This window comes from Xenopus laevis, chromosome 6L (genome assembly GCF_017654675.1).
Source record: "Xenopus laevis strain J_2021 chromosome 6L, Xenopus_laevis_v10.1, whole genome shotgun sequence".
NCBI classification, from domain to species: domain Eukaryota; kingdom Metazoa; phylum Chordata; class Amphibia; order Anura; family Pipidae; genus Xenopus; species Xenopus laevis.
The window spans coordinates 93,894,403-93,908,237 of NC_054381.1; the positions used below are offsets into that span (position 1 = coordinate 93,894,403).

Below are 13,835 nucleotides of genomic sequence, written 5' to 3' on the forward strand. Positions count from 1 at the left end.
CCAGATGCCGATTGGGCAGGGTAAAAAATCCCGTTGGATCGCAGCCGCATCTGTTCGTTGATGCGATGCCACGATCCGACCACCTGTATCGCCTAAATTTTGATCCAATCGTTGGTCCCTAGGGCCCACTATCGGATCAGCCCAATATCGCCAACCTTAATGCGGGCATATCAGGGAGAGATGCACTCATTTAGTGAATTCACCAAACGAGCGGATCTCCCTGTATATGGCCACCTTTGGGGGAACGAGGTCTGCATAAGGCCGATGTGAAGTTAGGCAGGGTCCCTTCCCCCCCTGTAGATGAGAACGTGTAGTTTCGGTGCCTCTCAGCCCCCCCCCCTGCTGGGGGTAGAACAATGGCCCAGGACTTTCGGCAGGAAAAAAGGGGGCGGGCTGGAGGGCCGGGCCAGGGGGCTGTAAGCCAGGAAGGGGTTCTTAAGGAGAGGCAAAGTGGCAGCAAGACAGATAACTTTGTTTTTTCTTTCTAGAACACTTACCTGAAGCTGCACTGAAGCGTCGCTGGAAGATGGAAGTGAAGAGGGGAAGAATCGGTGCGCCAAGAAGGAGGGTCCTGCGTCCTCAGAGGTTCCGCGAAGAAGGTGAGGCAGCTTCGGTCATCAGCTCCGGAGCCAAGAGGAAGGTAACGTTCTCTCCCCAGGGAAGAAGCCCCTGCAGGATACGCAGAAGGGAGGACGGCATCATCGCTGGAGGGGAAGGTAGGAGCAGCCGGCAAGAAGACGTCGAAGGCAGGTCGGAAGAAGACGGCAGAGGCGCAGACCAGGAAGTGCGTGAGTCATTGCGAGACTTCAGTGACGTCACTGCGGCTGGAGGTAAGCTGGAGGTAAGGAAGCCGAGTCGGATCACACCGCCGAGAGTCCGGTAAGAGGCAGCAGGCTTGGGGGCAGCAGGCTTGGGGGCTCAAATCCTGGGACACACCAGGGGCGCCACAGGGACCCCACCCCCACCAACCAAACCCCTAGGGGCAGCAGAGCCCCTAGGCAACCAGGCCCAGCAGCGGGAAGGGGGGAAGTGGAGGGGGGGTAGGCCCTCAGGGGGGAAACCACGCGGGGGGGCCAGACTCGCCCCAGAGCAGGCCCCTCCGCTTCACCAGCCCACATTGAGTTCCCCAGTGGGGGAGGGAACAGGGACAGAGACCCCTACGGCTCAGACGAAGGAGAATGGGGGATGGAGGCAGAGTCCACCCCAACTAGGCCCTCGTACAGGCCCACAGGCCCATTTACCCAGGGGGGAAGGGGGGAGAGTTCCAGGCACAGGGGAACAGGGGGACACAGGCTTCCCCAACCACCAAGCCAGAGGTCCCAGCCCCATTTGTACAGGGGTGACAATTTCGATAACTGGGAAGAGGAGGAGGATTCTTGCTATGTCGTCGACGAATATGATTATGAGGATGATGTGGAATTTTTTCCTGCAAGCAGGCAGTGGCATAACCAAAGGAGACCTGTGAGGGATCTGCATTGGGAAGACACAGGTCATAGTACTAATCGTGTGCCGAGTTTCTATTTTAGGAATAGAGAAGAAGAAGAGAGTTGGTTGCAATGGAGAAGGGAGAGAGAACAGAGGCAAGAAAGGGAAGCAGAACCTTCAAGATGGCAAAGAAGAAAAGAGAGGCCATCATCCAGTGCAGCTGGGCAGTCAGAACGAAATGGTGATGCGGTTCCTGGTCCAATCGCTAAAGTATCTACACGAGAGGCTACTATGGGTAAGTCGAATTTACAAAAGAATGTATATTCTGATATGGACTCTAATTCTGATGGGTCGGATAGTGAAGCAGAAGGGGGAAAGATCATAGCATTAATTAAAAAATATTTTAAAGGTAAAGTGCAGGAAAAGGGGGTAGAAAAAACAAAGGAAAGTACGCAGTCTATGGTTCCAATTGGGGCAGCAGATACTTACGCATGTGCACTTACTGCAACTGCAGATCATTTGCCGAGGAAAGTTAGGAAAGATATTGAGGCTGGAAAATTTGTCGATATTTATGACATAACGAGGGAAGCAGTACAGGCAAATGAGGATGGAGTGAAACAAGAGGAGAAGGGGAAGAGGAGTAAAACAATATTTGAATGGTTGAAGGGTTTTTTGGTCTTCGCAAGTGTGTACTTAGAAAGAAAACCAGAAGAATGCTTGAACATAATAAAGTATATAGATACAATAATTGATACATATTTATTTTACAAAGGTTCTTCCTGGTCAGTCTATGATAGGGCTTTCAGGAGAAAGATAGTGAGTAGCAAGGTTTTGTCTTTTGGACAAAAGGATATAGACTTGTGGACAAGATGGGTGTCCAAGGATAATAGTTCAACTGGCAATAGCTATAAAGCACCTTATGCAGTCAAACCAAAAAATATATGTTTTGCATACAATGAGAAACGGTGTACTAGGGGCTATGCTTGCAAATTTAGGCATGTATGTTTGACATGCGGATCCTCTCATGCGGTGAGCGAATGTAATAGAAAGAAGGATGGGCAGGCAAACAGGCAGCCTTTTCGAGCGGCTTACCAGAAGAGCGGAAACGCCAATTCAGACGGGCAGGCTAAGTAAGGCATTAGCAAGTTACCCGGATAAAAAAGCAGCATCTTTTCTAGCAACAGGTTTTTTAGAAGGTTTTAAGATCCCAGTTTTACATTCCCCTCCCCCTAGCAAAATTTTTAAGAATTTGAAATCAGCTAGTCGTCATACAGGAATATTAAAGCAAAAAATTGACAAGGAGTTAAAAGCAGGGAGAATGGCAGGTCCATTTGAGGTTTCACCTATAGAGGGGCTAGTGGTGTCACCTCTAGGAGTAGTCCCAAAAAAGGAGCCAGGAAAATTTCGAATGATATAGCACCTTTCACATCCGGAAGGAGCATCAGTTAATGATGCTTTAGATGAGGCACAGTGCAAAGTACAGTATCAGTCGTTTGATGAGGCTTTAGAAATAGTGAAGAGTCAAGGAAAGGGGGCTTTGTTGGCAAAGGTGGACATTGAATCTGCATTCAGGCTTTTACCCTTACATCCAGAAAGTTTTAGGCTGACAGGTTGTCATTTCCAGGGAGCATTTTATGTGAACCTATGTCTACCCATGGGTTGTGCAATATCTTGTTCATTCTTTGAAACTTTCAGTACCTATTTGCATTGGCAATTGTATAAAAGAACAGGCAACAAAGCTATAGCTCACTATTTAGATGATTTTCTGATCATGGGGCCCAGACACTCGGAGACTTGTCAAGACACATTATTAATATTTTTGCACATGTTGAAGGAATTGGGTGTGCCAGTGGCAGAGGAAAAAACGGTGCATCCAACCACAAAGTTGACTTTCCTGGGTATCGAGATAGATACAAGGGCCAAAGAATGTAGGCTCCCTAAGGAAAAGGTAGTTAAAACCAGGCAAGCAGTTAGGAAATTAGCATCAGCGGCTAAAGTATCACTAAAAGAAATGCAGCAAACTCTAGGCTTATTGAACTTTGCATGCAGGATAATACCAATGGGCCGCATCTTTAACAGGAGGTTGGAGAAATCCACATCAGGGATTAAGAAACCATTCCATAAGATAAGGGTCACAAAGGATTTGAAAGCGGATTTGAGAGTGTGGAACAGTTTTTTATCAAATTTTAATGGTGTGAGGTTATGGGTAACAGAAGCACAGCTTAATCAGCAAGTAAAGTTTCTCACAGATGCGTCTGGCAACGTGGGTTTTGGGGCTTACTTGGCAGGAAAATGGTGTGCAGGCAGGTGGCCACAAGCTTGGCACGACAAAGGTTTAACAAAGAATTTGACATTGCTGGAGTTATTCCCAATTTTGGTAGCACTAGAGCTATGGGCCGAAGAGTTGAAGGATAGGGCAATTAAGTTCCTTTCTGATAATATGGGAGTGGTTCATGCTGTGAATAACCTGTCATCAGACTCAACCCCAGTAATTGGGCTTCTAAGACATCTTGTATTAGTTTGTATGAAGTTCAATATATCATTCAGAGCCCAGCATTTGCCCGGGATAGAAAACACCATAGCGGACGCTTTGTCCAGGGAAAAGTGGGGGATTTTCTTTAAGCTTGCTCCAAATGCAGAAAAATCAGCTCATGTGTGCCCTGATAATTTGTGGCAGCTGGTGACCCCCTTTTAGAAGAATTGTGCGAAAGGGCTATATCTGAAAAGACTCTTTCCAGCTACAAAAGGGCATGGAAGAGATGGCAGCTATTCTGCAAAAGCGGTAAGAATGATCAAGGCATTAAAGATCTGCTATCATTTTTAATGGTTCTGTATAGAGAAGGAAAGTCAAAAGCAGGAGCCATCACCACATTAGCCGCAATTTCTCATTTTTCCATAACAAAGGGTAGACAGGATATAACACATGACCCATTAATTAGGAAAATAATGAAGGGATGGGCAAGAGTTGAGGGTCCCAGGGTGGATTAGAGAGAGCCCATAGTGGAATACAGGTTAAAAAGGATAATGAAGTCACTTGGGAAGGTGTGTTCAGACCAATTTGAATACATTTTGTTTAAAGCAGCTTTTGCATTGGCATTTTGGGGAGCCTTTAGGTTAAGTGAATTGGTTCCTCCATCCAAGAAGGCAACAGATAAAGGCTTAATGCATCTTCACCAAAGTTGAGAACAGACAGGACGCTGAAGCAGAATTACTGCTGATATGCTCTTTTATTTTCCACACAACATGTTTCGGACAGCATATGTCCTTTTTCAAGTGTTCGGATGCAGGAAGGAAAGCTGCTAGTTTACATTCGCAGATCAAAAACAGATCAGTTGGGTAAGGGCACATGGGTCTGCATAGGAAAAACGTCAGGGATAACATGCCCTGTCAAGGCCTTGCAGGATTACATGAGGGTGCGCCCAGCAGAGGGGCAACTGTTGTTAATTCACAAGGATTCAACTCCCATGTCAGCATTCCAGTTTAGACAGGTGCTAAAAAAGGCAGTAATTGCGAATGGATGGGATCCTAAGAAATTTGGATCACATTCCTTTAGGATCAGGGCAGCAACGGAGGCAGCAATGAGGGGAGAAACGGTGGATAGGATAAAAAGGATAGGGAGATGGCAATCCAAGGCATACAAAAAATACATACACCCCATAAATGTAGCGGAGTAGTGAACTTAATCCGTCTTCTCATTTAATTTTGCAGCAAAAGTTAAGACTACTTGCAACATTTTGATCATAGGCCACTCATTCATTTTTTGGGCAAGAGAACATACAGCAGGCAAGCAGTTGGGGTTACCAGAGGAACACATGAAGATTGCATGGCAGGGTTGGAGAGGTATGAAGTGGGAACAAATGAGAGGTAGGTTGCATAGCACAATACAAAAGTACAATTTCATACATTTGGTGATAGTACACGCAGGGGGAAATGACCTTACGTCAAGAAAGACCCCGGCATTAATAGAGGACATGAGGAAGGACCTTGAAGAATTAATGGCAGACAGCAAGGTAGGGGGCGTGGCTTGGTCAGACATTATACAGAGAGGCGAATGGCGCGGAGCCATTTCCCCCCAGGGCATTGAGAAAGCCAGGAAAAAAGTAAACAGGGACATGCACAAACTCATGTGTTCCTCTGGTAATGGGGTAATTAGACATGACAATATAAGGTATCGGCAAACCCAGCTTTTCAGAAAGGATAAAGTACATTTGACGGAGGAAGGTTTGGATTTGTTCTGGGCAAATATCAGGAACTTTATAGCGGAATCGTGGAGGTCGCGGTAGGATTAGGTGGGCCATGGAAAAAGGATAGGTAGCACCCTTCCCTCTCTTTTCCATTGGGTGGCGTCAGTGCGGCTCCAGGAAGATGGATGGTTTTCAGTGAAGTGCAGGCCTATCCTTGGGAAGTCACGAGTGTGGAGCAGACTTTGACTGCACGGTCTTGTCTGAGTCATGCGAGAGGCTGGGTTAGCGCCAGTATTGCACATGATGGGGGAGCAGGAGGATGGGCTACTCGTTGGTCAACAGAGGGCGCTCTGCCCCATGATCCCTGCTCCCTTAAAACGTTTGGTTACGGTATGGGCAGCAGTCCCATGTTCTTCACGAGTATAGGAGCCGCAGCTGGTGGTCAGGGTGTACCTAGTCCTTTTAATATAAAATTGTTAAATAAAAAATGTGACCTCCACAGATTTTGCCACCATAACAAGTCTCTGTGTTTTTATTAGGTCGGTGGTAAACACAATCGAAAGGGGGTAGGGGGATCCTTTTGCCTAGGGGGAACGAGGCCTGCATAAGGCCGACGTGAAGTTAGGCAGGGTCCCTTCCCCCCCTGTAGATGAGAACGTGTAGTTTCGGTCCCTCTCAGCCCCCCCCCTGCTGGGGGTAGAACAATGGCCCAGGACTTTCGGCGGGAAAAAAGGGGACGGGCTGGAGGGCCGGGCCAGGGGGCTGTAAACCAGGAAGGGGTTCTTAAGGAGAGGCAAAGTGGCAGCAAGACAGATAACTTTGTTTTTTCTTTCTCCCACCCTCCCAGCCCAGGTCAATAGAAAGAAGTATACGAAAGACGCTGCTCCAGGGTTCTCGCAACCGATCGCCTTGAAGGGGTCAGGAAGGAATTTTTTCATCAGGCTGCTAATTGGCTGAAAGCACCTGAGTTTTTTGCCTTCCTCTGGGGTACCATTATCTGTGTTGGTCAAATAGGTACTCCCATGACACAACTGCGGCTCCTAGGTTTTGGCGTCAGTGCGGCTCCAGGAAGATGGATGTTTTTCAGAGAAGTGCAGGCCTATCCTTGGGAAGTCACGAGTGTGGAGCAGACTTTGACTGCACGGTCTTGTCTGAGTCATGCGAGAGGCTGGGTTAGCGCCAGTATTGCACATGATGGGGGAGCAGGAGGATGGGCTTCTCGTTGGTCAACAGAGGGCGCTCTGCCCCATGATCCCTGCTCCCTTAAAACGTTTGGTTACGGTATGGGCAGCAGTCCCATGTTCTTCACGAGTATAGGAGCCGCAGCTGGTGGTCAGGGTGTACCTAGTCCTTTAAATATAAAATTGTTAAATAAAAAATGTGACCTCCACAGATTTTGCCACCATAACAAGTCTCTGTGTTTTTATTAGGTCGGTGGTAAACACAATCGAAAGGGGGTAGGGGGATCCTTTTGCCTAAGGGTCGACCACTGCCATCAAAAAGTCCTTGCAGATCAGCAGCCTCTAGAGCTGCCAAAAAGGTATCACTTGGGAATTCTGACTTTGGTATTCCCCAGGGAAATACACCACCCAGACAGCACCAGTATCCACCATATGTAGCAAGTTTCCAATTAAAATAAATATGACTGAGAGTTGGTTGAGCAAGATGGTGAAAGTAGGGCAATATAGGAAGAGTAACACTTTCCATAAAACAATGATTGATCAAGGTATGTATTCCTTTTTGCTTTTAGCAATATTCATCTTCCCAACGGGGATCCTGTGATGCTGGGAGCCAAGGTCACCCTGTGAAGGCAACTGCAAGCAGGAAAAAAAGCGGTTAGCCTTGCTGTTGAATGTAAAGGGTGAATAACAAGGGGGCAGATAATCGTCTCATGATTTCTTACCCTTTGCTCGCGGGCACGGAAATGCTAAAATATGACATTTGTTGACATTTTGTGCATGTAATCTGGATCTGAAATGAAGTCAGATCAAATTGCTTTCTGATTAGCATACAAAGTGCAGGACATTTCCTTCACGCTTTATTGCAGAGTGAGATTGAAATGAAAGCCATGGTTGATATCATTTAGAGAGCGCCCACCTGTCCCACTGTGCCGTACAGCTACGGTACATAATAATGCACAAATGTTTCATGTTTATCAAGATGGGCTGGTAACCGAGGCTTAGTTATTGCTTTTCCCTACAACAGTGGCCTCTGCCATAAACATATCGAGCATACCTCCCAACATTTGAGAACAAGAAAGAGGGTCAAAAAGTTGTGCCGCGAGCAGAGCGGTGATGTTTGACCATGCCCATTTTATGGCCACTCCCCCAGAAGTCACACCCATTTCACAAAAACACACCCCTTTTCCTTTTCTCTGTCAGACTATGAAAAGGCTTCCAGGTAGCCTTTATATGCTAATGGTTGTGTTTTCAGCACCATGTGAACTCTGTGTGTTGTGAGGGAAATACAGTAAATGCTTGATCTCTACATATCCTATAGTTGGGGGGTATGAATATGAGATGCTACTAAACAATGGAACATTATGTTTAATTAAGGCCACAGCATGGAAAAAAAAATCCAGGAAACATTCTCCCTGATGGCATGGGGGAACTAAAAACCTAAAATAAGATCTTGTTTCCAGACCCGTGAATAAGAAAACATTTGAGGTCCTTTTACAAAATCCTCGCAGAACTGTGCTTAAACTGTATTTTAATTTTACCACTTCATTTTCCGAAGTCGCCTGAAGTTGCCTGAAGGAAACTTCGGGCGACTTCAGAAAACTAAGTGCCGCATGTGCATTGCCGAAGGTGATTTTCATTTTAGCTGGCGGATGGGCAGGGGGAAGGCAGTTCGGTGGGATTGTCACCCCGAAGAAGAGGTGATTTGTCACTGGGGCGACTAATCTCCCCGAATCTGCTCGTGTGGACTGACCCTTAGAAGTCTCCTCTTCTGAAGCATTAGAAGACCCGAGAGCTGCACAGCGCAGCGGGACATTAAACTGACAATCTGGGACAGTGGGATGGGCTGTCAAATGCAAGACTGTCCCGCGAAGACTCACAGGGACAGTTATGGCCAGGACTGGTCTTACCAACTGCGGGCCCAATTGGAACTATTTCGGTGGGGCCCCCTAGACAGAGTTTTGTTGTCTGGCACAGGGTTCCAGGGTGGGTGGCAAAAAGTCACTGCCTTTCCCTCTATCCCATAACTGCTGCCAGTTGGGGACAGTGTTCCCTCTAATTTGTTTTAGGTTATGTGCACAAAAAAATATTTTGTGCAACTTTTAGCGACCGCTGTACAGATGTGTGTACAGAACCATGGATTATAAAATAAATTTCTGGAGTTCAAATAAAAGACACACAGCACAGGTATTCATTTTCACTGTATACGTAACCATGGAGTGCATAATTTAAAAACTACAATAAAACCTTCCTGTTGTAGGAAGAATACCTATGCTGCCATAGTTTTATGGGATCTCTCTGTACAGACTATGAGCAAACTTAGGGGCTGTTTCTGCTGAATTGTGCTTAGTACAGGGAATACCTATGCTGCCATACAGGCCCGGACTGGCAATCTGCGGGTTGTGGCAAATGCCAGAGGGGCTGCTATAAGGTCCCATAGAAAATCAGTATTTTTGTGGGCTGGTGGGAGCTGTTTGGGCCTCTATGTGGGCTGATGTGTACATGAAATGCCAGGGCCTATTTAAATTCTCAGTCCGGGCCTGCTGCCATAGTTTAATGGGATCTCTCTGTACAGACTATGAGCAAACTTAGGGGCTGTTCCTGCTGAATTGTGCTTAGTACAAGGGAATACCTATGCTGCCATAGTTTTAAGGGATCTCTCTGTACAGACTATGAGCAAAATTAGGGGCTGTTTCTGCTGAATTGTGCTTAGTACAGGGAATACCTATGCTGCCGTAGTTTTATGGGATCTCTCTGTACACACTATGAGCAAACTTATGCTGTACCTACTAATATACACCATATTGTACCCCAGCACCCCTGCTGGAGTCAAATACACCAGACAAGCCTGGAAGAGAGACACACAATGTGCTGGCTCCATCAACGTGAGGCAGAGAAGGTAAATGGCTGCAAAAAACTATAGTGTAGCAGTAGCATATATATAAATATAGTGAATACTGTACCCCCTGCTGTCATTTATATAGATTTTATAAGTCACAAAGCACTTTTATATGCTCATGTAAATCCTTGTTTGTTCTCCCAATAGTTCCACTTGGGTCACATGGATGAGTGTTGTGCAAGGCTCTATATAGATGTGGGCTGGGGACGTCAAACCGACAGTATCCCAATTTAATTTAAACTATACTGTAAGTATACCCACAGGGCGTTTATTTAAATAGAAGGGAGAACTAATTGCCCCAGTCATTCCTATACATGCACTGACGTATTCATTGGGTTTGTGCCAGTGATGTGCAACCTTAGGCCCCGCCTGCCCTGTCCTAGGCCACTTGCACTGTGGCCAGGGCCCCCATTACAAGTTTAAAAAACACATTGGTGGTCAGGGACAGAACTAGGGGAAGGCAGAAGAGGCACTTGCCAAGGTGCAACAATGGGGGCAGTGGGGAGCGGAAAGGTCCAATTAAAGTTTTATGCCTTCCCCTAGCCCAGACTTTCTAGCTCCGCTGCCTCACCTGACAGTTATGAATTATACAAGTAGGGGGAATTATCACCGATACAAGTAGGGGAGTTATTATCACTGATACAAGTAGGGGGAGTTATTATCACTATTACAAGTAGGGGGAGTTGGCCTCAAATTCACTGAACTCCCCTGGTAGAGAGATGGGCAGTGCGCTGAGTCCAGTCAATAGATCTATGTAAAATACCAGCTCGGGAGATGTAACATGTCAATTTCAACTGCAACTCACACATTCAGCTTGAAAAACATTCTACTTCAGCAGCAACAGTGCCGTAGCCTAGCACTGCTGTAAACTGCTGAAATAATATCTGTACAACTTGGCTCTGATCACTTTAGCCAGTATCTGACCCTTGCATTATTGGACGGGTTTAAGTGAGAAAGACACAGGGCAGGGTAACGTTTGTGTCCTATAGCAGGACCAGGCAGGGCCACTATAAGGCTTTACTGGGCCTGGGGTCGGCACTCATGCCCCCTGAATACAGGCACAAACAGTCAGCTGTATAACTGCCCATATTGCCCCGGGAGCAGATATACTTGCGTCTGTGTGTGTATTATACAGACAAGCACAGAGCATAATGGGGTTAAATTGTGTTCTTGAATAACAACTTCCATAATCCCAACATACACTTAAAAAATAAAAAGTAACACATTAGCAGCAGTTTAATTTTTTTTATCTCAGTTCAGCACTGCCATAAAGCATATACTATTGTGTGTTCTATGGCACATCTGCATGCACGTGAGTGTATTTATGCTGCAGACTTGCACCAATCATAGCGCAATCAAATGATAAAATCTATTGTTATTATGTGCATCCATCTGGGAATGAGCAGGCGAGGCAGAGCGAATACAGTTTAGCACTGGGCAGCAGGCAATGTTGTGGTTACAGTTGCTATGCAGTGGTGTCACAATGCTGCCTGCCGTCTCATCACATGTCATTGCAATGATGAGATAACTGTCGCTATTGTGATGTCATAATGGTAAGAGCCAGTAAAAACTGGTATCACCCTGCTGGAGTCAAATACACCAGACAAGCCTGGAAGAGAGACACGCAATGTGCTGGCTCCATCAACGTGAGGCAGAGAAGGTAAGTGGCTGCAAAAAACTATAGTGTAGCAGTAGCATATATATAAATATAGTGACTACTGTACCCCCTGCTGTCATTTATATAGATTTTATAAGTCACCGAGCACTTTTATATGCTCATGTAAATCCTTGTTTGTTCTCCCAATAGTTCCAGTTGGGTCACATGGATGAGTGTTGTGCCAGACACTATATAGGTGTGGGCTGGGGATGTCAAACCGACAGTATCCCAATTTAATTTAAACTATACTGTAAGTACCCGCAGTGTGTTAATTTAAATAGAAGGGAGAACTAATTGCCCCCAACAGTCATTCCTATACATGCACTGACGTATTCATTGGGTTTTTGCCAGTGATGTGCTGAGATAAAAAAAAATTGAGATAAAAAAAATAAAACTGCTTCTAATCTATTACTTTTTATTTTTTTAAGTGTATGTTGGGATTATGGTAGTTGTAGTTCAACAACACAATTTAACCCCATTATGCTCTGTGCTTGTCTGTATAATACACACACAGACGCAAGTATATCTGCTCTCGGGGCAATATGGGCAGTTATACAGCCCCCTGTTTGTGTCCTATAGCAGGACCAGGCAGGGCCACTATAAGGCTTTACTGGGCCTGGGGTCGGCACTCATGCCCCCTGAATACAGGCACAAACAGTCGGCTGTATAACTGCCCATATTGCCCGGGAGCAGATATACTTGCGTCTGTGTGTGTATTATACAGACAAGCACAGAGCATAATGGGGTTAAATTGTGTTGTTGAACTACAACTTCCATAATCCCAACATACACTTAAAAAAATAAAAAGTAATACATTAGAAGCAGTTTTATTTTTTTTAATCTCAGTTCAGCACTGTCATGAAGCATATACTATTGTGTGTCCTATGGCAGGATCACATCTGCATGCACATGAGTGTATTTATGCTGCAGACTTGCACTGATCACAGTGCAATCAAATGATAAAATCTATTGTTATTATGTGCATCCATCTGGGAATGAGCAGGAGAGGCAGAGCGAATACAGTTTAGCACTGGGCAGCAGGCAATGTTGTGGTTACAGTTGCTATGCAGTGGTGTCACAATGCTGCCTGCCGTCTCATCACATGTCATTGCAATGATGAGATAACTGTCGCTATTGTGATGTCATAATGGTGAGAGCCAGTAAAAACTGGTATAATCCTGCTGGAGTCAAATACACCAGACAAGCCTGGAAGAGAGACACGCAATGTGCTGGCTCCATCAACGTGAGGCAGAGAAGGTAAGTGGCTGCAAAAAACTATAGTGTAGCAGTAGCATATATATAAATATAGTGAAAACTGTACCCCCTGCTGTCATTTATGTAGATTTTATAAGTCACCGAGCACTTTTATATGCTCACATAAATCCTTGTTTGTTCTCCCAATAGTTCCACTTGGGTCACATGGATGAGTGTTGTGCCAGGCTCTATATAGGTGTGGGCTGGGGATGTCGCGCCAACAGTATCCCAATTTAATTTAAACTATACTGTAAGTACCCGCAGTGTGTTAATTTAAATAGAAGGGAGAACTAATTGCCCCCAGTCATTCCTATACATGCACTGACGTGTTCATTGGGTTTGTGCCAGTGATGTGCAACCTTAGGCCCCGCCTGCCCTGTCCCAGGCCCCACCCACAACACCCCACAGTAAAAAAGGCCACTTGCACCTACTTAAAATTTGTCTGCATCTCTAAAGTGCATGTGGCCATGGCCCCCATTACAAGTTTAAAAAACACATTGGTGGTCAGGGACAGAACTGGGGGAAGGCAGAAGAGGCACTTGCCAAGGTGCAACAATGGGGGCAGTGGGGAGCGGAAAGGTCCAATTAAAGTTTTCTGCCTTCCCCTAGCCAAGACTTTCTTGCTCCGCTGCCTCACCTGACAGTTATGAATTATACAAGTAGGGGGAATTATCACTGATACAAGTAGGGGAGTTATTATCACTGATACAAGTAGGGGGAATTATCACTGATACAAGTAGGGGGAGTTGGCCTCACATTCACTGAACTCCCCTGGTAGAGAGATGGGCAGTGCGCTGAGTCCAGTCAATAGATCTATGTAAAATACCAGCTCGGGAGATGTAACATGTCAATTTCAACTGCAACTTACACATTCAGCTTGAAAAAATTCTACTTCAGCAGCAACATTGCTGTAGACTAGCACTGCTGTAAACTGCTGAAATAATATCTGTACGACTTCGCTCTGATCACTTTAGCCAGTATCTGACCCTTGCATTATTGAACGGGTTTAAGTGAGAAAGAGACATGGCAGGGTAACGTTTGTGTCCTATAGCAGGACCAGGCAGGGCCACTATAAGGCTTTACTGGGCCTGGGGTCGGTACTCGTGCCCCTTGAATACAGGCACAAACAGGGGGCTGTATAACTGCCCATATTGCCCCGGGAGCAGATATAATTGCGTCTGTGAGTTTATTATACAAACAAGCACAGAGCATAATGGGGTTCAATTGTGTTGTTGAAC

At 45.8% G+C, this 13,835-nt stretch overlaps 1 protein-coding gene across 2 annotated transcripts; it reads left to right on the top strand.

Annotated features, from left to right (window-relative positions):
* The first annotated feature begins 244 nt into the window (after positions 1–244).
* Positions 245–7,020, top strand: LOC121394689. 2 transcript variants are annotated; one of them, XM_041566289.1, is made up of 2 exons: positions 245–1,720; positions 6,457–7,020. In XM_041566289.1, exons 1-2 carry the CDS (start codon positions 1,186–1,188, stop codon positions 6,564–6,566), a joined length of 645 nt encoding a protein of 214 aa, XP_041422223.1. In that variant the 5' UTR covers positions 245–1,185; the 3' UTR covers positions 6,567–7,020. The 2 variants fall into 2 exon arrangements, with proteins under 2 accessions (XP_041422223.1, XP_041422222.1); XM_041566288.1 differs by having other exon boundaries at positions 251–1,720; positions 5,134–7,020.
* The last annotated feature ends 6,815 nt before the right edge of the window (positions 7,021–13,835 follow it).